General features: G+C 53.8%; 1 protein-coding gene across 2 annotated transcripts in view; it reads right to left on the bottom strand.

Annotated features, from left to right (window-relative positions):
- Positions 1-24,147, bottom strand: part of LOC119096209 (multiple epidermal growth factor-like domains protein 6) — a 66,030-nt gene that overhangs the window by 17,830 nt on the left and 24,053 nt on the right. Inside the window, exons 1-3 of one of the 2 annotated variants that reach the window (XM_037219009.1) lie at positions 15,105-15,343; positions 7,277-7,399; positions 1,207-1,294 (exon numbers count right to left, since the gene is read on the bottom strand). In XM_037219009.1, the coding sequence (XP_037074904.1) occupies positions 1,207-1,294; positions 7,277-7,399; positions 15,105-15,174 (281 nt within the window). In that variant the 5' untranslated portion in view covers positions 15,175-15,343. Of the gene's footprint in view, positions 1-1,206; positions 1,295-7,276; positions 7,400-15,104; positions 15,344-24,147 lie in introns of those variants that run through there. The other variant, XM_037219008.1, reaches the window with a different exon arrangement.

The following is a 24,147-nucleotide window of genomic DNA, read 5'->3' as shown; positions in this document are numbered from 1 at the left end:
CAGCCAAAGAAGGCGCCGTGTCCGACACGGTCCTGCCGCCACTCGGCCGCCCAGCGCCGCCGCGCCGAAGGTTATTTACGAGACGCTGCCGGTGGCGCGGCCGGGCCCGTCCCGTACATCAGCGGCCTGTTGATCCTGTACAGCTGGGACAAGGACAGATTGGAAACGGGTCTCCCTCTCCCTCCCCCCCCCCCCTCTCCCTCTCTCCCTCTCTCTCTCTCTCTCTCTCTCTCTCTCTCTCTCTCTCTCTCTCTCGTCCCCCTCTCCCCCCTGTGCTGCTTCAGCCATGGGTCCCAGGGTACCCGTTCCTCCAATTTGTATTCTCGTTGCCTCCGTGGATGTGCCAGTGTCTGGCTGGGTCAGCTAGGCCGTGACCGTCCCAACGACGCCTCACGGCCGCCGCGTGCGTCCGTCGACCACCCACGGCCACCGTGATTAAGCAAGCAGACGGGTGCCGGCGATCATCCACGCCGTCGGCTAATCTGGGCTGATGACGGCCAACAGAGGTGCGGACGACAGCGGCGGCGGCGGCGGCGGCGCCGGTGAGCGCGCTGGCGCCCGCGCCTCCACCGACGGCACCGCCGGTGAGCACGCCGGCGCCCGCACCTCACCGACGCCGCCGTCGGTGAGCACGCCGGCGCCCGCACCCTCACCGACGGCACCCGTCGTGAGCACGCCGGCGTCCGCGCCTCACCGACGGCACCGTCGGTGAGTACGCCGGCGCCCGCACCTCACCGACGGCCGCCGTCTGCCCGCCGACCAGAGGCAGCGCCGGTCGGGCCCCAGGCGCGCGCGCCAACTCGACGGGTTAACCGGAGGCCGACTCGACAGGTCAATCGAAGGTCAGCTCGACAGGTTAACCGGAGGCCGCCAACCCGACAAGTCGATAGGAGGTATGATCCGGACGGCCTTGGACAGAAAACGGATGTGACGTCAGATAACGCAGACATTTCGGACGTCGGTGCCTGTGCAAGAAAGAGTCTTCAGAGCTTATATACATATATATATATATATATATATATATATATATATATATATATATATATCGTGGGGCCAGCTCCCTATATCGCCCCAGGGCCATTTTTCGATTGTCTTTGTATCTCCGCCTACTTGCAGTCGTGCTGACTGATCTCGTATAAAACCCTGCCAAAACGAAATTCGGGACTGAGTGAAGTGAAACGAGTCAGTCTTTTAAAAAATACTCACCCCGGATGACACCGACACTGGACCTGCCCTCGAACGTCTTCACAGGTGTGCTCGCACCCTCCATTGCCGTCGGTGCACACGCCAGAATCTGTAAGAGGCAGGCTCGAGGGAGTGCGCTGTATCGTCACCGAGCTGCTTCGCCCCCAGCGGCGTCGCCACGAGCCGCTGCAGCCGGCCATAGTGCGGCCATGCCTCAACGTGTCACCTCCCCATACTTATGCCGTCGGACAGTGAGGCACGAGTTAATCAGGATATCCCACCGGTCTCCGCGACAGCAGTGAGACCGACGGTGACCAGCAGCCGTTCGTCAACGAGTCTGGCTATGACGCGTTTACAGCCTGGACACAACATTCAGCATGTGAAGATCCCCTTTTGTACGCGTTACTATTGTAGGAGTTTGTGTTTGCGATCCAGTGCGAGTTCCCCGCGACATGAATCGTAGGGTCATGTGTCAAATTGAATGAATTATCACAGTATAATCATATACATCTGCCAAGAATGCCTCTTGTACTACTGCTCCATCGTCTTCATGTCTACATTCGTGCCATGGGGATATGTAAGACACAATCCTGGCAACTTATTCACCAGTCCAATACATCATTGTTTTTTTACCGTCACCAATGAGTGGGCAACCAGAGGTACCACTCCCACGATCCCCGGCGATGCCAGAGGAAACCACTCCCACGATCCCGGCGATGCCAGAGGTACCACTCCCACGATCCTGCGATGCCAGAGGTACCACTCCCACGATCCCGGCGATGCCAGAGGTACCACTCCCACGATCCCGGCGATGCCAGAGGTACCACTCCCACGATCCTGGCGATGCCAGAGGTACCCACCCCCACGATCCCGGCGATGCCAGAGGTACCACTCCCACGATCCGGCGATGCCAGAGGTACCACTCCCACGATCCCGACGATGCGCAGAACCGTAAGTAACACCGAACAACATCCAGAGCAGTGCGGGGCACTCTCTACTAAGAGATCGAAGTATACATAAAAAGGCGAATAAAGTTAAGCAAGGTCAGTACAGATCAGCGCGCATGGGCAGCCTAAGTGTGTTGTGTTTGCTTAAGTTTGCATACCGAGGTCCCGGCCGTCACCCAGGAGGTCCGCACGCATTCGTCATGTCAGTTTACAAGGAGCACACACACGCTTCAAATAAGCTGGGCCCAACTGGTCAGGGTGGCTGCTCGCCGTCTCGGTGTCCGTGAGCCCACTCACATAAGCGGAGTTTGTTACGGGATGGACTCAAGGAATCAGCGCCGCTTAGGGGTTGATATTCATCCTAATCATGAAAATTATTGAGGTCTCACTGTGACCAGTTATGTTTGTTATACATGAAATGGGATGAAGGCTACTGGTTCTGTATCAGAGACGATTTTTCAATCAATTACATTGTGGGTAGGTTTGCATTGATTCTAACACTACGACGCTCTTGCTATATTTTCCAGACTTCTGTTATAAAGAGCAAAATAATATAAAGTAAAGTAAAGTAGGCCGTTAGTTCCCTGGATAGGCGATTGCTGTGGAAAGAGTGCTAAACACATCTAAGTTTTTGTGATTATGGGGTTTTAAGTTCGTCGTCGGTTTTAAGTTAAGACGTCGGCTTGGGGCATACCACCGAAGTAAGTGGTAATCTTCGGGGCGAAGTGCCGGGTGGGACCATCATGAAGTTCCCGAGTCGGTTTGCCAGACCCGAAAAACCCGAACGGTGCCGAAGAATCCACTGGACCACTTCCAAGGTGTGACTAACATTGCGGACTGGGTACTAGCGGCCAGCACAACTAGCCTGACGCCTGTGAGGCACCAGTACGACGCGTTTTGCAATGTGAAGCGATTTATAAGACTGAAGACGCGATTGCTGTCACCATTTGGATGGTACTGAGATGCAATATGTAATGTATTTTGCATATGATGTTTATAATACGTAAGGCGTATATATATATATATATATATATATATATATATATAACACACAAATGAAGCCTCTCACTTTTGGAGCCCCCACAACTAGGAATTATCGCATTGCAAAGAAATGATTCCATGAGTTTACCAAGGAGAGGTGTGAGGTGCATGTTTGGCACTCGTACGATATTTCACAAGAGACATGACCTGAAAATTGACCGGCTCATGCTTGACCTTACCTGACAATTTTAGACGATGTGATTCAACTTTTGACAAATCACAATGTTTTTACACTGCTCGTAAATGCCAGCTAGAAAATTGCAAAAATTAAAGATATTTTTGGTGGGGTATTGGTCATGATCAAGGGCACTAAGCGCGTGTGTAGTTTCGACGACCCAATTTCCTTAGTTTACGCCACAGCGTTTTAGGTTCAAGCTCGGGTTCAGCGAAGACGAAATCAGTCACATTACGACCGACCACTGACAGCTGCCATAGACCGAACTCGTGGTGAGCTCTGTCGTCAGTGGCTTGGGATCGGGGCATTTACTCGCACCATGCCATCGTTTTAATGTTTTCATCTGCGATGGTTACTGAGATCTGACAAACACATCCACAAAACGCCTGGAAATGGGCGCATTGAAGGCTAACATGAGACGACGTGCCATGTTCTGCGAACAACGACCAACATCTTCTCCATTAGAATGTCCGCTTCCTCTTGCCTGTATTACCTATAGTCTCATGTCGCTGCAGTGCCTCGCTGAGATTTACACCTGTCTTAGGTCGGTTCTTCACAGCTCACATGATTTTAAAATGTTTGGTTTTCCATGCGAGCAGAAATGCATTCTGTTCGCATGAAACACACAACATTTGAAAACGTTTAACTCCCAATTTGAATCAGGAGGTGAAAGAGTACTGGCATTGCGGCGTTCCAGAACCACGCCCATCTGACCGGGCAGACTGCATGTGAATGCTATCACAATATTACGGTACAAGTTTTGAAGACTTTTACTACATGTTCATGAAAACTTTGTGGGGTTAAGACCGGTGGTAGCACAGATATAAGCCAGCAAAAAGTGTGGTGGGTCTAGCTGAGCCGCCGAAACCGCAAACTGTCCAGCGAATTTACGCTAGACTCGCTGGGCCTCGTGTCCTTACCTCGATGGCGTACAAAATAAAGCAGGGGCCGAACAACAGCATAGGCAGCTGAAGTTCAAGTATTAATCTCGGCTAACGATGGCTGTCACGAAGCCGTGTGTTGCTATGTGAGACCTTTGCTTTGAGAGCCCCGTTAACCGCTACCACCAGAATGTCGGGATTTTGATGTTTATGTATAGACGACCCACACACTGGACAGACCCGTGATTATATGTACAGTACTTTAGTCACACCCGGATCTTGATACGCGCAACTTATTCGTCGATGTCGGAATAGACGTGCAGACACAGACACGACGTGCGTCTACTTCCCCCCACTCTCCACGCGTATAACCGCCCCCCCCCCCCCCCACTGCCCAGCGTATACTGCCCCCCCCCCCTGCCAAGCGCGGGAGCGTAAGTCGAGCGGTCGCCGCGTTCTCCTACAGCGTCACGAATAAACGAGTGCAAACCAAGGAAGAGATCACAGTTCTAACAAGTACAGTTACTTTATTTACCGATAGATCTGTGTTGCGGGCGAAACCTTATACAAAGGGTGGCCAAATGTGGTAAGAAATTATGGGAGAAAGTGTTTCACGCAAACATTATAAGACGTTCTTCCTGACGAACAAACTGCTTTACACATTCGATGTTAAATGACCACGATGAGCGAAGGCGCAAAGAAAACAGGTGAAGCTCCGTATCTCCGTTTCCTTTGACCTCATTGTGATACTTTTTCCGTGTCCTGATGCCGTGAACCCGGAGTGGCAACGTTGAAAAAGTACCCCGTTGGTCAAGCACAAAGGCACATGCAGGAGTTAGCAATGGGGGGCGGGGGAGGGGGCAAAGCTGGAAATGTGTCGCCGTAAAGCCCATATATGTACGTCGCCGGTGCGCTAGATTTTTTGCATGGCGCATAACAACATCGTATGATTTCCAATCTGTGTATTTTGAAGTGTATACTTCGAATTTACTTGTCGACACTCGCTGACGCGCATATCAATGGATGTACAAATTGATGAGGGGGCGTAGAGTCCCTGTCCGCCCCCTACTTTACATATGTCACTGACTGAACGCTGGCGGTACCAATCCTGTCACAAATTTTTCGAGGTGAAACAAGATAAACCACGCCGATTGCCTGAAATATGCTAGGTCCTGACCAGCGGACAACACCGGTCGCATGTTGGCCATATAGGGACGGATCAGGCCTTTGTCCAAGCGCATTTTAGCATGCCATCGCCTATGCATCAAACTGTTTCAGCGGGCCTCACGCGCGTCCCGATGCCAGCGAGACGGGCGATAGTAAACGAGAAGCTGCAACCAGGGCATAAACGCCAGCCTTCTCCGAAATGACATCACCGGAAAGGCCCTATCAAAGCAGCACCGAAAGTCGGCCCAGATCGAGACCGAGCTGTCCATCCGTGTCGTGGCTGAAGCGCCTCCATCATCACATGCCCAAGACCGCAGCATTCATCACAGGGAGCGGCCGGTCAGCTGTCCTCGCCGGCCACGCCCAGGCTATGTCCTGTGTCAGATTAGCCAGCCGGACAGGCGGCCTCACTCGGACACTGAGTAACGACCCAGTCTGGACCCATCATTGCGCGCGGGACCGTGTCGGCTCCATCGACGATAAATTCAGGCGATGGCACGTGGCGCCCCTGCCCCATCATCCTCGTGGCGCCCCTGCCCCATCATCCCCCACAATGACGGCTTTCGAGGGGGAGTTTTTCGTTTCCCAATTCCACCGCTTCTCATGGGTCTGTGACGGCGCCCATCCGCTACCATTCCCAAATCAGTTTTACCCATCCGTTACCCTTAGTCAGTATTTCTCCAGCACTTTGTATCTAACTTGTAAAAGATTATCAGGAAAGCTTATACCCAAACTCACTCTTTTGATTTTGCAGTTAGTGCAACAGCAGTGTGAGATGAGTCAATCGTGGTTTGAACAAGCGCAAACGTTATTATCGTGAAACTTTTCTTGAAGTGTCCACCATTTGCGCAAACGTATTACCAATTTCGATACCTCATGCACGCAAGTTTCCCAATTTCTGCACTCAACCCAATCCGTTGCCCATTTGGCATGGGTAACCATGGGTTTACCCAACTCGTGAAGGCCTCTCTGCGCGAGCCGCCATTGACGCCTGCTCCCGATCGTTTTTCACGGCGGACGAGGTGCGAACCCGCTATGTTAGAGCAGGCCGGATAAACACCGGCGGTGATTGGTCTTGTTCAGCGCCGCAGTCGGACAAGCAGTACGTCGGCGCCCGGGCGGCGCCCGCGGCGAGGCGGGGTCACCGGGTGAGGGGAGACAGGGCACCATTCGTCAGCCGTCGTGGCCAGAGGCGCACCAGCTGACGCCCACCGGCTTGTAATAACGACGGTCCCGCGGTGCTGGGGAAAGAATGCTACAGCCGGCCGCCGGATCTACTCGGCCGTGTCTATCACTGAGGACGTGTTGTTGTAACGGCCGTATCGCATCGGCGCCACTCTGGAGCTGATGCAACGTTTCAGCGCTGGTTTACGGATTGTCGTGCTGTTGGCGCCAAGTCTGAGCATGCTGTCCCTTGCTGACCAGATTTCAGGTTTGGTGCAACTTCGAAAAGCGCTAATGGTTGTGTCGGGCCATCAGTGTTTATGTCATTACTGCTCAGTGTGAGCTTTTTACCCGGGCCCGTGCAAAGACATATCTGATCAAGCATTCTTCACCAATCTCATCCTAAGTGATCGCATGGCTCTCGTCCAGTTAAAACGTGGTGGTCATTTTATCTGCAAGTAAAACCAACGACAGCTACATCCCCATCTATAACCGCTTCATCTCCACTACCACAACAGTGACCAGCCTGTTTGACCGCGAAGGGTGCTTTGCGAGCATGACAAGCGGGTGTGTACACGAAGGCGGTGCTCATGGCAGCGTTTATCGCGTCATCAGCGCTGACACGGGCCAAATGGCCCAATCAACGACCGCTGCAGACAGGCATCCCATTCTGGAGGGGGGGGGGTGTAGGGGGGGGGGAGAGACTTAACACTCACCCTGGCACGTGTGTCGGTCGGCGCCCAGTCGCATCTGGTCCGGGCAGAGGCAGATGTAGGAGCCCGGCGTGTTCACGCAGGAGTGGGAGCAGCGGCCATTATCGTCGCCGCACTCGTCCCAGTCTGCGGCCAGGGAGCAGAGAGTCACGGACTCCTGCGGTCCATGAGCGGAGGGTCAGGCTCTCCTGTGGTCCGTGAGCGAGGGCCAGGCTCTCCTGTGGTCCGTGAGCAGAGGGTCAGGCCCCCCGGAGGTCCGAGGGCAGAGGCCAACGGACCTCAGGAGGGCCTCAGGACCTCAGGAGGCTAGGCTCTCCTGAGGGCCGTGAGGTGTGTCAAGCGCAGGACTCTCACAGGATCAGAGCACCATCAGGGGCACATTGCCAACTCTTGGGCTAAGATCGAAGGAGCGTGAACTGGGATACTTGGGGCGGTAGAAATGTCAACTGAATAAATATGCACTCGGGCTTATATTGAGGACTGTGGAGCGATGCGGACACGTTAGGACACATGAACGCTTCTCTCAAAGTCAACCGTTGCCCAATGCCCAAGACGGCAGGCTTGTCTATCTGACTCGGTCACTGTTCACCCGCATCCACCATCTTTAGGGTCGACAAGCTACCCGGATGTCTTTGAAAGCTCCGCCGGTCTCACCACCTGCGCACGGGGTATGAGCACGACCCGTCGCTCGCTGGACATCCGATGTATATGTTACAGCAACTGGTCATCAGCTCAGCATGTGTTTCTACAACTCCTTTCCGACAATGCTCAGCAAACTCTGACGGTTGACCCGTCGGGTCGGATTCAACGTCGCAGCAAGATGTTTTTGTCACCCCATCATGGGGTTTCTTTGTTCATGGGATGTATCTGCCTTAAGTCAAGGCATTCCATCATGCACCTGCCGAAGAAATTACGAAAGAGGCCACCTGATGTCATTTCGCAATCCCCCATTGCTTTGACCTTGCATCGATTTGTACTTGAAATATGGATAAGCGACGATTTTGCTGGTACGCTGTAAAATGCCCTCCTAAAATTGATTTGGGTGCTTTTCAAAGCTTGACGTGACCAAACTCTGGAATGACTCTCTATCATAATTGACGCATCTCATCTCCTCCGTGCAGTCTGCATAATCACGAGGTAATTTTCTAGCTTTCTTCCAGGGTACACACTTGATGTCTGCAGGCCAGGTACAGGTGTGCCATCTGTCTTGGCGAAGGTCGCCTACAATCTTTTGATAAAACATTTTGTTCTTCGTTTCTCAGAATGACTCGTTCCGGACAAGCGTTTTTATGCTGTGGTTTTTACATTTTGATCTAACAATTTGCGCTCCACAACGTTTAATGTGCGTACAGATGTCTGCATCACTAGTTCTCAACTATCGATAATAAAGACGAGGTTCTTATGAAGGATGATCTGCTTGCAACGCCTACGTGTCCGTTTCCGTCTTATATAATTTACGCTATTGCGCCATGCGCGCTCACAAATCCACACACAATTTGCTGCCATTCAGGCTGTCAGAAATCTCACAACCCTGAGAGCCTCACGAGGCCCCATTTGCCAGCTCCGGGACCGAAGCATACCACATCTTCCGCTGCGTCATCTGTCTCTGGCGATGCGCCATTCATCAGCGCCTGAAAACACGACGGCCGCTCGGTACTTACCAGGCTGACCCGGCCTGAGCGCGCCAATCACCGGCCCGCCGCGCCACACCGGCCCCGTACTCATCCATCTGACGGGGGCGCGCCGCGGCGGACGCGGCCGCGACGTGTCGGCGGACCCGCGCCCCCCACCCGGTGCCTGTCTGACACGGCTCGGCCGGGGGCGGCGCCCGCCCGAAACGGCCCGCCGTGCACCGGCTGCCACCCGGCTCATGGGCCGAGGTTCAGGCCCAGACACGCACTTTGCTTGATGGCTTTCAGGGCTGAGCGCTAGCTCTCTGTGTATGGAGTCGCGTGTGCAGGCGGTGTTGCCAGTGTGTGCAGTGCTGGCCGGGTGCAAGCCGGCTTTTGTCGGCTGCCCGCCCTGCGACAAACGGCCCATTCATGGCCTGAACGCCAGGTAAATGCCGCCTGCCACAGCACTGCACGCTGAATGGGCCTAGATTAGAATCAAATGAGACGCCGTACAGGTCAAATAGGACCCTCGTCTATGCCTGTGCAGGTAAGATCGATTGAAATCTTACGATCTCAGACGAATATTTAATCACAGCGCGCTACATCTCATCCAGGCGCGGCTTTTCCATGACGGACGGCTTGAGCGAACTTCCTTACATGGACATGCGAGTTCCCTGAAACACAAGAGTGACATACCATCAATCCCATCTGATCAGTGACGGGATCGACGCGTCGTAATAGGACGTTCCCGTAGCGTCCTCGCGTCCTCGCGTAATCAAAAGCCCTTACGGCGTAACCGCCCTTCCCCGCGGCGTAACAGCGAGTCCTCACAACGTTCACGTCTCCGTGGTCTCGGGATTGATGACTACGCTGTGCGGTTACCGGCAATGATTGAGCCGTCTCGTTAGCTGGACAGCTGCGCCGGAACGCACCCAGCCGGTATCGACAGAAAGGTCACACCGCGGCCATGGGAACGTCAGCAGCCACGGCCGCACTCAGGGCCGAGGCAGCGGCGCGCCCCCCCCCCCCCCCCCCCCGTTTTTCGTCTCTAAGGTGGACAGGCTCGGCGCAGACATTTGGCACTTCGTGATTCGGAGTTTGTTCCCACCCCCGATGCTTGCTGAATCCGCCGCTGAAAAGCAGCCGCCGCGGTCGCCCCGTCTCAGCCGCGGCAGATGGGAGGCGCCGCCGCGCCCCTCCAGCCCCGCTCGCCGAAAGCGCGTGGCACGCGTCAGGCGCGGGGCGTCACGACCGAGCGAGTCCCGGCGCGCGCGCCCTGCACACTGTGGCCAGAGGGCGCGCCACCGCCCGTGGCGCGTGGGCGGGCGGTACTGTCCAGCAGCGGGCCGTGGGACCCGCTGGAGACGGGCGCCGCTGGTCATTCGTGTGGCGCAGGCAGCGGGACTGGGGGGCTCTGCGGACGCGGTCGGCCTGCTGGGTAGCTCAATGATTTTTAACAGTGGCCATCCGCCTGATACACCATGGGCTGCGGCATGGACTGCGACATGGGCTGCGGCATTCTAGCTTTCATCCCTGAACGCCTTGAGGCGCAGAGCGCGCAATGCACGCAGCTTCCTGGCCCTGACCCAGCAGACTATGTTCGGGATTGGTCCACTAGGCACCCGGGCGTGTCAAGGACAAATCTTGATCGGCTGCCAATCAAGCCCCCGACCGTATTCACACTGGACTAACTTCTCATTGGCTGCAGTGACGTACCGACCTTTGGATTGCAAGGCCACATATGTCAGTACTGCTCGGCTTCAGCTAACGTCGGTACTGTTTTAACTAGCGTAAAAGGGTCGTTTGCCGGCGGAGTGTTACAGTGCACCTCACACAGTGATAACTGTTTACGCCATAGATGGAATTTCAGTGAAATCAAGTCTACCCGTATGCGAAGTGAAGCCCGAGGAAAGCGTAACTAATGAAGCCCATGTTTGGGATTCATCTGCAGCAGCATCCTTATGAATCATATCTCAGCGCATCGTGTGACATCATGTTGCTAGCCGTATACATAGGAAAGCTGTCAACCCATTGCTAATCTGACACGTCACTTGGAACAGGGCGTGAAAGGTTCGAAGGTGGCAGTCATGACAGAGGTGGCAGGGAGCTAGGCACAATATGAACCAGCTTTTGGGCCGTTGCACTGGGAGCTAGGCCACAATATGAACCAGCGTTTGGCCGTTTGCACTGGGAGCTAGGCACAATATGAACCAGCGTTTGGCCGTTTGCACTGGGAGCTAGGCACAATATGAACCAGCATTTTGGCCGTTTGCACTGGGAGCTAGGCACAATATGAAACCAGCGTTGTGGCCGTTTGCACTGGGAGCTAGGCACAATATGAACCAGCGTTTGGCCGTTTGCACTGGGAGCTAGGCACAATATGAACCAAACCAGCGTTTGGCCGTTTGCACTGGGAGCTAGGCACAATATGAACCAGCGTTTGGCCGTTTGCACTGGGAGCTAGGCACAATATGAACCAGCGTTTGGCCGTTTGCACTGGGAGCTAGGCACAATATGAACCAGCATTTGGCCGTTTGCACTGGGAGCTAGGCACAATATGAACCAGCGTTGGCCGTTTGCACTGGGAGCTAGGCACAATATGAACCCAGCGTTTGGCCGTTGCACTGGGCGGATCGAGGGAAACCACGGTCAAATGCCGACTGGTACCGCTCATCGCTTGGCCTTCATCCTTATGTAGTCCGAATCATCTGGACATGTCCTTTATGATTGAAGACATGGTTGTAAATCGATGGGCGCACACATAAATTCTGGTACAGAGGAGGCGGGTGGGGGGGGGGGGGGGGGGGAGGTGAGAGGGCACATCGCCGGCCCAAAGTCCCCGAGCCAAGGGGCCTTTATTCTCAGCTAGCTGCGTTGTGCTTTGTTGGTACCCCACGACGCAGCGAGGCTAAACTCCAAATGTACCGGAGTTATGCGATCTCATCGACAGCCAACGCTGGATGCGTCGATAATGAGGGTTAGTTGGTCACTTCTACTATGCACGTGCATAAATATCCGTCATAACACGTGAGGCATGCTCCTAGTATGTGTGTCAGTCAAAAATGACTGACTACGGCACCGATTAACATGAAATTTTGAGGCTGTTGGATGCAAGTTCGCAAAGATCCTATGGATAGCGGCAAAATCACCTCCAAAATATAATGACTCTTTTGGGGATTAAGCTCGGGTCTGCTGAAGCGTCATCCCACACCAGGACCGCGTCCCGCGCAACCACACGTTTGGACATTCAGCTTAAGCATGAGCTGAGCTATGAGGGTGGACTTTGGCAGCAGTGCGCACCGGACCATGAATTCGGAGTACGTTCTCGTCATTGACTTTGGCAGCAGTGCGCACCGGACCATGAATTCGGAGTACGTTCTCGTCATTGACTTTGGCAGCAGTGCGCGCCGGACCATGAATTCGGAGTACGTTCTCGTCATTGACGGGTTGCATCACCAGAATCAAGCTCCCATGCGAACATGTTGAATGCGACGGTTTTTACGTTCAAGTCTTTCTACAGTGACATATTGGAGTCCACTGGACATTTGTGATCTCATTCACACAAAATATTTACATTTAACTTGACTGAATTTGCACTTGACAATTTTCATGCAACGACTTGCGTTTCACTCACGGGACTCTGACCGACTCACTTGCGTTTCACTCACGGGACTCTGACCGACTCACTTAGTGTGCATTTAATGTCCCAAGTCGTGTTGCGCTTCGTGTATCAAAACTCGCCGTGCGTATACTTGAGGTTTGTTGAGATCAATCCACGCCCTCGGTTTGGAACCCAAGCCGCATCTTATTTCGGGATAAACAGGCGCCGTCGATTGCAATTTCTGATCACAAATGAAAGCAAATTGCAGACCACCTGAGCGGGGTCAGCTGGAGACTGCGCATGCTCAATCCAATAAACTACATCGGATAAAAAGTGACCCCACTGTATATATGCAACGACCTGACTTAATTACATTATACCTTCTCAATGAGAGGGTGTGCTGCATAGGTGAACGCGCAAGGTATCATGCCCAAGCGCACCGCGTGATGCTCCTCGTACACGCGAGGCTTGACTTGGAAGTGGCCGCTTCCCAGGCTGCGGGTTCGCCACCAGGGACACGTACAGGACTCGGCAGCCCTTTACGTATGTTTAATGGCCCTGTCCACTGCCAGCAGGTAAAATCTCCGCTAAGTTGGATCCCGCACGTCACCTGCTAATCAACCATTAATCACTGATAGTATTTACATAATATATATTATATATATCTATATATATAGATATGTAATCATATAACTCTCTCTCTTCTCCTCTCTCCTCTTCTCCCTCTATCTCCACATCTCCCTCTCTCACTCTTCGATCTCCTCCTCCTCTCCTCCTCTCTGCTCTTTCTCTCTCGCTTTTTCTCTCTCTCTTTCCTCTCTCTCTCTCTCTCTCTCTAACATGTTTTGAGCAGTCACAGCATCTTCTGGACGGCGAGATCAATCAGCGCGCCTGGTCTCAGCGGAAGAAACAGCGCTCCGGCGGGTGTAATCAGCCGACGCAATGCTACAAAACGGTAGGCGTTCGAAGGCGTCTGCATTTGCACGGAGTATCCAACAGTCGCAACGATGTCGTTCGTTTTCTCAGGGCGACGTTGGCGACGGGTCACCACCTGACTTCTGTGACAAATTCGCAACCGTAATCCCTTCGAGGAAAAACATTCTTAACATCTGGGCACTGGACCACGCGCCAGGCTGTCCTCGAAGTTCTTGACGATTTACATGATTGGCTTTGGACCTGTTGGTGGTACGTAATATAAATATAAATGGTTCATAAATTTGGTCCTTGCCTGTTATCTGCAGTCTGAGCTATAGACATTTTTGTTAGGCAAGAGATGCTTGGCGCTGAATTTTAAAGTTTGATCTTTGGTTACGAAACTGGAAAAAAAATCCTTGTGTTTTTAAATTGGCAAAAAAAGAACTTGTCGCGCCTACATACCGTACATGTGCTAAACATGTGAGTCATATAGAGTACGGAAGTAGGGCCATTACTTCTGAAGTCCACAGGCACGGCGCCATGCTAAAATCTTGCGGCGCGGCGTGTCTACAGCGGGCCTTAGGTCACAGCAGTCGTGTCCGAGCCGTGCCATAATAGACCGCCTCGCGGTGCTCTCATGCTCAAATGACTTTGTTAGTACGCTTAACAGCAGACGCATCACCGGGAATGCTAGGCGGTCCCGAATACCTAATATTGTCACTTAGAAAGTTGCTGAGTATCTTGCAGCTAGTTCCATAAAAAGCTGACCATTGTTATCTTCACAAAAGCTAAACGTACGACATCCGCATTTCAAAATATGTAAGAAAACCATGAATACATATTACTGTTTCGAAATGCATTGCGATGCCATTTATTTATTTTACATGGCTCGCCTGATTTTAGAACATTCGTATCAGGAGATCATAGCTCACAACTGTACATGTTTTTGCCATTAACAGCGCCTTTGCAATGCACTTTTTACTCACTTCAACGTTTCACGCAGACCGCCACTTCAAAAATGGCTAATATGTGAGTCGCAGCACTATTCGTTAGGCTTCAGCTATTTAAATCACGGTAAACGTCATCATTTTCCGTGTCGGATACCAGGTGGAATGTGCTAGAAGCACATGGCATGCTTCCAGTTGCCGATCATTATTTATCGTGATCGCACTATCCATCCACACGCCCTGCCTGTTGCCATATCGATCAGCCACAACTGGGCTTCCATCGCAAATCAAGCGATGACATCTCAGCAGTTTAGTATTCCAGTCCAGGGGGCGTTTACAGTCATTAGCGGAGACGTGAATGTGACGCCTGCATGATCCACACGCTTCTTACATTCCATTTGGGATCCCTCATCCCGCCTGTCACCGCTGTCGCTACTCGCTCATGGGAACAGCAGGGGCGGCGGGGGGGGGGGGGGGGGGCGTGAGAGGTGTCTCCCGCACGCGTGCCTGTGAACGCCCGTGCACGCGAACGCGCTTGCCAAATCATCAGTGGTGCGTCTCAGCCAGAAGGTTGCTTTATAACTGCTACACTGCAGAAGTGCCCGAGTTCTGGGTGGAAGTAAACAATACTGGCTTTGATTCCCGATACCATCAATGCCAGGGATTTCGACGCTGATGGCAACCGCAGTTAAGAGCGCGCAGGGGGCAGCCGGGCGAGAGCGGGCCCTGCGCTGCGGCGTGGGTGCTGAGCTTACCGGGGGTCCGCAGCGCTCGGACGGTGCCCATCGCCGCCAGCAGCACAGCTGCCGCACACCAGCCGTGCATGCTGACCGCTGGGCGTCGTCGTCGGGCGCAGCAGGTCACAGGCCGACCTGACCTGACCCGGCTCAGCAGGGCTTCACGCTCCTCCACACGTCAGCGGACGCTCGGCGCGAGCCTGCCTACACTGTCGGCACTGTCGGCGCGGTCTGACGCGGTCCGGGGTGCCGCTCAGCCCCAGTGATGGGCGCGAGCCCCACTAGCACGCCGTCCGGCCTGGACAGCCGTCTGCCGACCAGGCGAGTCCGTCCGTCCCGGCGCGCCGTCCCCGCCGCGCTGCGAGCCCGCGCCGCCCGGTTGACAGCTCTGCTGGCGGCCGCCGGCCGGGTCCCTTTTCTATCGGCGCCTGCGCCCCCTCGGCGGCCGACACGGCGGCGGGGGGCCGGGACGGCGGGGGGGGGGGGGGAGGGCAGGGGTCGCCACGCTGACACGGGCGCTGGAGCGGGCGCGACGGACGGCGGCCGCGGGTCCGACGCTAACGGATCGCCTCGACGTGCCGCCGGTGCGGCTGATTGCAGAGCCGTCAGGCCGGTTCGCGCGCGGCGCCATCAGACTCCTGATGACGTCATCGAGCGGCGCCGGCGTGATCACGCCATCAGATCGGCTCGACATGCCGCGCTTCCCCAGCCCTCCTGGGCATTCTCAAGCCGCGTTTACATGACAACTGCCATTAGCTTTTGTCGGGGCTTCGTGCACAGAAGTTTCCTCCCGGCGGAAAAAAACGAGGACTGTGTGCGGCCATGTTTCTTTTACGACACGCGGCCGGGTGTGTTTGTTACGTGGCTGCTCTGTGCGGTGCTTTACATGGCACGTCACGGTCTCACCTGGGGCGGGTACAGCGAAGTAAATGCACAAAATAACAGGCTGTTGCGCATAGTTATAACTTAATTAAGTGGCTTGCAAGAAGCTGCAGCTTTATGCCAAAAACCGGTCGCCGATGTTCTGATGTGACGCCGCCAGCGTGCTGACGAGGTGAGCTGCCGGTTATGACTACACTCGCCTGAGGGGCTGCACTGCCGTTTGATGTGTGCCGGACCTCGCCGGCATAACTGATGGTCACATGTCATGTCGAATGGCCAGGTACGGCGTCCTCGGACGTGAACCTGACAATGGACGCTGCGCGGAAGCCGCATACCTGCCCATGGCTTATCTTCTTTTGCGGTGGTGAACCAAGCAACAACAAAAAAACATCAATCTCGGAATCACGGCAAAGGACGTTTGACATTGAGCATGCAGGCATGGCGGGTGACTTCTGCATTCCCACCAACTGCGGATAATAACCTAGCAAGTCAAGATTGCTATTCGAGGAGCACCATATGGCTCAATGATCGTCTTTAGAGATCATGGGCGTGCCATGGTCTTTAGAGTGCTTTCTTCCAATCGTGCTATGAGTGTATTAGGCCCCCTTTCAACGCCCAATAAGTGAACGAATCATTCCTGACAACCTTCAATTGCATCCGTCACTAGTGCCTTGCAGTCATGTCATGCTGCACTTGGCCCACCCGTTTACCCACGCAAGTGCATGACGTTTTGACTTGCGCTGCAAATATAAAGGCGAAAATGCTGGCGGAAGAACAAAACATAGGTAAATGGTGCTATATGGGCAAGTTGCCGCCTTTGTCAGCGGTCAATTAGCGTGTTGCACACATCGCCGTCAAACCCTTTATCTCCGAATCATTTGCATTAAGACTAGAGACACACCACGCATAAACAAGCCTGGTTCCAACGCAGGCGCTCCTAGCGGCATCACAAACGATCGGCCCCTCCCCCCGCCCCCCACGCGCACGCGGTCACGTCACCAAATTTCTCGTCGTCGCCATGTGACGCTAGGTCGGAGATCCGGATGGTCATTGGACTGAAGACCTCGTGCGGGACCGAGCCAGCGGGATAGCCCGTGCCAATCACCTTACACTCGATCAATGTCCCACGCGTTCCGCAGTCGCCGTGGACGACCTCGCCACTATTGCCACTATGCCAGTCAACCAACGCGTGACACGAGAACGAATCCGTTGTGTTCGGCCAAACGGGCAGCGCGCGCGCGCGCGACACCGCGAGTGACCGCCCCGGTGCCTCGGGGGCGCCATGGGTTTCCAGATGACGTCACAGCTCGGGGACGTCCTCATCTGCCGCAGTGGAATGCAAACTGAGATCAGTTCTCGATCGAACTGAACTAGACATACTGCGAAGAACACAGTATACCCTGTGATAGGAAAGTATGCACAGACCGTGTCCAAACAGACCTGTGTCCAAACGGACCTGTGTCTAAACAGACCGTGTCCAAACAAACCAGGCATCGTGACAAAATATTTCAAAGTTCGTGACATCAAATTCTTTCAAGGTGACGACAATTGCGTGATAATTGATGTGATAATCGATAGCAGCTGATATAATTGGTCGGCAGGCACATTGCTGCGGCCATCAACACTGTGACCCTCGCGTCGTCTGTCGTAGTGGTGTCGGAGGAATACGCTATCGGCAATGCGTCACTCACGATCGAACTGGATCACGACAGCCTGTGTCAATGACCTATCTCTGTCGGATGTTTGTGTATGCTCTCTGCGCGAATGATTGAGGGCTCGCCCTGTTGCAGGCTTCATGCGGACGAGATCCACGCCCGATCGTTCCTCGCAGGAACGTCCCTTCGTAGCGAGAACGTTCTCGGGTCCGTGAGCCTTATCTCCATTAAATCGAATGTGCGAGGAGTGACGCGCACTTCCTGGTGATCATAAAGATATATCGCCGCATTAGGAAACCATGGATGAAAGCCTCAGTTGTCAGAGAACGTGACTTAGGAAACACCAAACCCGAATAACCCCTTCACCGGGAAGTACACAATCGGATAAACTTACTCCGATTCCCCGGGACTGGAATCCAGCCACTGAAGCGGCCCATTGGCAGCCTTGTGTGAGGAAGCCCCGGGCTGAGATCGGGCCATCGGGAGGGCCGGGTCCGCCATGCCGGGGTGCGGCCCGGCCCTACCCTGTTGGTCGGGCCGCTCTGCAGGCTCCCTCCGGTGACGGTGGTCATCCCTCAGCGTCAGACTGACGGCCGGCCGCCACTATTGTTATCGGCCGGCGGCGGCGGCGGCGGCGGCGGCGGCGAGCGCGACAGCCAGCGCTTTAGACGCGCCGTCCTCGTCGCTGCGCGCGCGAGTGACGCAACGGTGGCGCGGCCCCTGCTTCCCGTGCGCGGCACCTGTCGCAGCCGATTGGCTTCGACGCGAAGCGTTACTCTGCTAGTGAGTCGAGCACTGCATCAGCACTGCCCCCGAGGAGCACGCGCTCAAGTTATCGGGCACGGACCGGGCGGGAAGACATATTACACGTGCAGATAAGATGTTTAACAAGAATGCCGGTCGTGTAGAAACACAAAGCTGGCTTACAACTTTCAAGAAGTCTTCAACAATTTATGGCATAAACAAGCGTTTCCTTAAAATGTTGTTTAAACCGTGCTCCTAAAAAGGGCACAATAATGATAACTGGCCTCAGCGGTACCATAGTTATATATATATATATATATATATATATATATATATATATATATATAAAGTAGTGAATATCGGCGGTGCGTTTTGTCTGAGGTATTCATCGGTGAAGATGACAGCACATGATGACAGCAGTGCCTTTGACGGTTCCTTGCTGGGGTTTCCTTAACATGAGGGAAGACATTTGACGCCCAGGGATTAGAGTGATAATGTGAAACTTCATGTACTGCAATGCCAACCAGAAATATTTGTTTGACCCTCCGCAGGTGTCTTATTGCACGCACACGTAAGTGCTCCCACCTTCGTATTTCATTGCTGCATGGAATATCTGAAGTAATGCATCTTTTTTATACGTTCTCATATTTAGCATGCCTTACCTTGCACGCATTTTATGGATCTAAATGGAGCATGTTTGAATTCAACGGGAAATGCCTATAGGTACTTCACCGAGCCGAGACGTTGTCTACGGTGTTATATTATGCTATCATGCCTGCTTTGTACGTCAGATGACGTTGATGGATTTAACGTAGGGCTAAACGATGACAATATATCCAAAATCCTACATGTCTTTTGGAATGATTGGACAAGGATTGTCCAGAGATAAAACCATGTTGGCAAAAGCAAACGAAAGCACAATGCCCAATTTCGAAATACCCGGGGAATATGGCGAGCACGAAAAAACAGGCATGGTCATAAATCTTATTGTATTCATGTGAAAACGGATGGTATGATCACAGGTAATCGCTAATACGGGTAAAACTTTGACAGCTGGTGAACAAGACCAGTTGATCCATGCAATCCGTTTGCTATTCAATGAAAGGCTGGATATGACCCGGCCAAGCAATGAACAAGTTGCAAACAGACAAGAGGTCATACTGCATTGCGTCGCGTGCCACGTGAAACAACGATAACGTAATGAAAACGTAACGCACGATCAATGACCGTCTACCTGGGCGGGCAAGCAGTTGGCATGGCACATACACAGTCAGGTCATGACCAGAGACCCCAGCGGGGGCCCAAGCCGCCGAACCGAGGTATGGGGTCGAGGCTCCTCACGTGCCACAGCTGTTAGCTATTCCTATTTATGCACAGATAGACGGAAATGGCCAGCGTCGTCCCACTCACAAATTGGGCTCCGTGTCTGGCTGACCGGTTATGGTGCGCTTTATATGGGCCTGCAGCCGCATGCCGATGAGCTGCGAGCAGTGCGCTAATAGGGAGCCAGGCGGCTTGTGCCATGTAAGGACTCGGCCGCGAAGAGATTTGGCCGAAGGTTTCCCGCAGCGAGTGTCTGGACTGAGTGACCTCTGTGCCGTCCTTCCAAGAGCCTTCGCACTCGTCGTAACATAGGTCCCACCTCGGGTGCAGCGTGCGGACCTGGCCGTGCTGTCAGCTTTGGCTGCTCGCTGTGCTGTCGATTTATGAGCATTGGTGAATGAAAACTGCCGTACAGTAATCACGCAATTGACCAATGTGACCATTGAATCAACTGCGATGAAGCATGGGTTTCGGCTTTATTCGAATGTCGATATGGTAATCTCGCTTAACTGGCCGTTCGTAACGAAACCGCACATCAGAGGTGCACTGGTGAAATCCCCCGGTCACTAAAACGTCCTGCAGGCATAACAGCAGGACCGCCGTTAGATTTAACGAGACATCTCCTGTATCCAAAGCGTAAACTATTTGGGCCAGAAAGCGTGGAACGTAATTATATATAAAATTAGAAGTCATGGACATTAGGTCAATGTGAAAGATTAGGAGTGGAGGCATGAAGAGGCTTGCAAATTAGGTGGGCACGAGAGCACTAGAAGATCCGGAAATCAGACGGCTTGATTTTTAGACACGGCATGCACAACTGAATAGCAAATCACGTAAAATAGAAGAAACGAAGTACGAGCTTCATTTGCATATGCTCGTTCATATGTGCCCGAATGACGCGAGACGAGCGCGGCAGCAGGCGCGACACTGAAATCTTAATTCAACGCACTACGTCGGTCGACATGGGCGCTAATAAACATTTGGTTCGTGTCAGCCTGTCTGCAACGCTGTTCCTTGTGACTTGTGGAACTGGTTCACAGTAAGTCGGCACACTCCACCCGACTAAAGCGCCAGGCTCGGCCGCGTCTGGTCGCACAGGTCTGGTTCTACAAGGTGTGCCCCAGGACCCTCATATAATTCCTCCGGCTGCAGCCCCTCTCCGCAGTCCAATCTCCCAACTACAATTAATTTGGCCGTAATGCACGAGGCGGTCATGACAGCACGTAATTAATACGACGCCGAGCTTATCCTGCGGACGGCTATCTCGCTGACACATCTCCCTACAGCATGCATGCCGGCGGCGCATCGGGCACTCCCGCTCCAGAGCCAGACCTGCCCCCGTAACTCGACGGCGGCGCACCGGGCGCACCCGCTCCAGAGCCAGACCTGCCCCCGTAACTTGACGGCGGCGCACCGGGCGCACCCGCTCCAGAGCCAGACCTGCCCTCGTAACTCGACGGCGGCGCACCGGGCGCACCCGCTCCAGAGCCAGACCTGCCCCCGTAACTCGACGGCGGCGCACCGGGCACTCCCGCTCCAGAGCCAGACCTGCCCCCGTAACTCGACGGCGCGCACCGGGCACCCCCGCTCCAGAGCCAGACCTGCCCCCGTAACTCGACGGCGGCGCACCGGACGGTCCCGCTCCACAGCCAGACCTGCCCCCGTAACTCGACGACGGCGCACCGGGCACTCCTGCTCCAGAGCCAGACCTGCCCACGTAACTCGACGACGGCGCACCGGGCACTCCCGCTCCAGAGCCAGACCTGCCCCCGTAACTCGACGGCGGCGCACCGGACATTTCCGCTCCAGAGCCAGACCTGCCCCCGTAACTCGACGGCGGCGCACCGGACATTTCCGCTCCAGAGCCAGACCTGCCCCCGTAACTCGACGGCGGCGCACCGGGCATTCCCGCTCCAGAGCCAGATCTGCCCCCGTGACCCGACAGCGGCGCACCGGGCGGTCCCGCTCCAGAGCCAGACCTGCCCCCGTAACTTGACGGCGGCGCCGCACGCTCCCCACGGACAGTGGCGCCGCAGCCCAGCGGCCGGGCGGCCTTGTAGCTGGACACTTTAGAACCCGCCCGGGATCAGCCTCAGTGGTTTGTACTCTTTCGGAGAACGCAATGTCATAAATGAAATGAAGAGCATTTAGTCACGAATATAACAGGTGGAAAGCTGGAACAGAGTACCGGCTGTGGAGGCCGAGCGGTGGCCGTGGGATCACGAATGTAAGAGGTGAGAAGCTGGAACAGAGTACCGGCTGTGGTAGCCGAGCGGTGGCCGTGGGATCACGAATGTAAGAGGTGAGAAGCTGGAACAGAGTACCGGCTGTGGTAGCCGAGCGGTGGCCGCGGGATTACGCCACACGCGGCTTTCGTTCACCATGGGCCAGACACTCGCATTTACACTCTATGAGACTGGAAGTCACGTCTACGGCTTGGAATGGTCACGTCTACGGCTTGGATTGGTCACGTCTGCAGTCTGGGATGATCATGTCTGGGGCTACGGGGTCGAGTCCGCAGACTGAAAGCCGGAGTCAGGCAGAGGTCAACAGAAACGACTAAAACCGAAATGAAACAAACTTTTGGCGGACGCCCGTGCTGAATCATACAGCAATGCGAAGGAATTAAAAAAGTATTGCGAAACAAAGCGAAGACGAATGGTCCAGCAGAAACGGGCTCAGTTCAACTTTGACCTACCCAAGGGCCTCTCGCCTCAGTAGGTCTATAGCGCTATTCCTCCCATTTAGATGATATAAACATCCTAAAATGATTACAATCTTTTAAGGCCATCTGTGGGTTAAGAGGTTAGATGTATAAAGATAACTAAGAACAATGTATCTTTAAAAATGAATCCATCCATAACAAACCGCAAGCCTAATGTGTCCCGACAACCCATTGTGGTGAGCAGACATATGTGTTATTCCAAAGGTTGAATCCCAATCAGATACGTGGAGCCATGCATCTGAGATTACAAAAATATCAGAACTGATAGTGGCTGTGATAGTGATAGATTCCAGTTAACGCGACAAGGTGACAAAAATGGAGTGCACAAAATCGCATTTTGTCAAGTAAGTGGCATTTCCGACAACCCTTTCCCAACTAGCGGTTACACCTATGCCTCATTCGCATGTACTGTTTAGGCAAATCGATTACTTGTGTCCTGCATCCTAGTTGACAATTTCCCCTCCCAAATAAAATGGATGTCAAATAAAAAGGGGCCTTTCGGCAAAGGTTCTAAAACATAGATCAGAGAAAGTCCTTCGGAAAAATATGTAAACGATTTTAGATCACACAAGATCATTCGATAAAATCTAAAACATGACCAGAAATGTCACACAAAAGGGTCGCGAAGGAATAAAAAAATGCCTTTTATCCACTGGAAACCTCTCCTCTTTCCGTGGATTTCAAATCAACCGCAAACTGGAACTTTTGAAGTGGAGTGTGGTATTTGAACCAACTTGCAAAAATATGTTATGACCTGTGAGTGCGTGTGTGTGTGTGTGTGTGTGTGTGTGTGTGTGTGTGTGTGTGTGTGTGGTGTGTGTGTGTGTGTGTGTGTGTGTGTGTGTGTGTGTGTGTGTGTGTGTGTGTGTGTGTGTGTGTGTGTGTGTGTGTGTGTGTGTGTGTGTGTGTGTGTGTGTGTGTGTGTGTGTGTGTGTGTGTGTGTGTGTGTGTGTGTGTGTGTGTGTGTGTGTGTGTGTGTGTGTGTGTGTGTGTGTGTGATGTGATGTCTTTTTACAGTTGACAAGCCCAAAAGCTATGAATTGAGCTCCACTTCCAGGCCGTGTTGATGAAAATATGGTTTCGATTTTCTTAGCAGGCAATGGTTGGATATTCATATGAGTCACTGGCCTGTGTGCCCTTCGACCAGCACGTGTTCGGCGCAGCACTTAGGCTGAGTGAAGCAGCGGAATTCTCATTAGGTGCATTTAAAGCATACCCGGCTACCCTCAGTCGCGGCGATCACAGCCATGCGCTCGTCACCGCCGACACGGCAGGTGCATGCACCATTAGTAAACATATTCTGCTTTCAGCCCGCGGAGGAAGGGCGGAATTTGTCGGAATGAGCTCCTTTCCTTCACCATCTCCACTGATGATAACATGCATTCATAATAAAGTGAACAACGGGCGGTGAGGACAGGCGGCGGCCCCAGCGTAGCTGCTTCACTGTGACCCTGTGCTTTAAAGTAGGCACAACATGTCATTCATAAATACACAGGCTTTGTCCAATGACACCACATCGCCTGCCGTGCTCTAGCACGCTCTCACCTGAGCGTGACCTCTCGCAGGCTGTGTTGAGAGCCCGCGTGCCCTGATCATGACACCCCACAGGCTCATGCGTGCTCAGGTCGGATTCGGTCCCCTCCCCACCACCTGTTCCGTTCGGCGCGCCGTTCCGCACGCCTCCGGGCCATCAGCGGCCGACAGCGGCGCCGGCCGGCCGCCGCCGCTGTCG

Source organism: Pollicipes pollicipes, unplaced genomic scaffold, assembly GCF_011947565.3.
Source record: "Pollicipes pollicipes isolate AB1234 unplaced genomic scaffold, Ppol_2.1 Scaffold_4295;HRSCAF=5057_pilon_pilon_pilon, whole genome shotgun sequence".
Lineage (NCBI taxonomy): Eukaryota > Metazoa > Arthropoda > Thecostraca > Pollicipedomorpha > Pollicipedidae > Pollicipes > Pollicipes pollicipes.
This window is presented reverse-complemented; position numbering and strand designations above follow the sequence as displayed.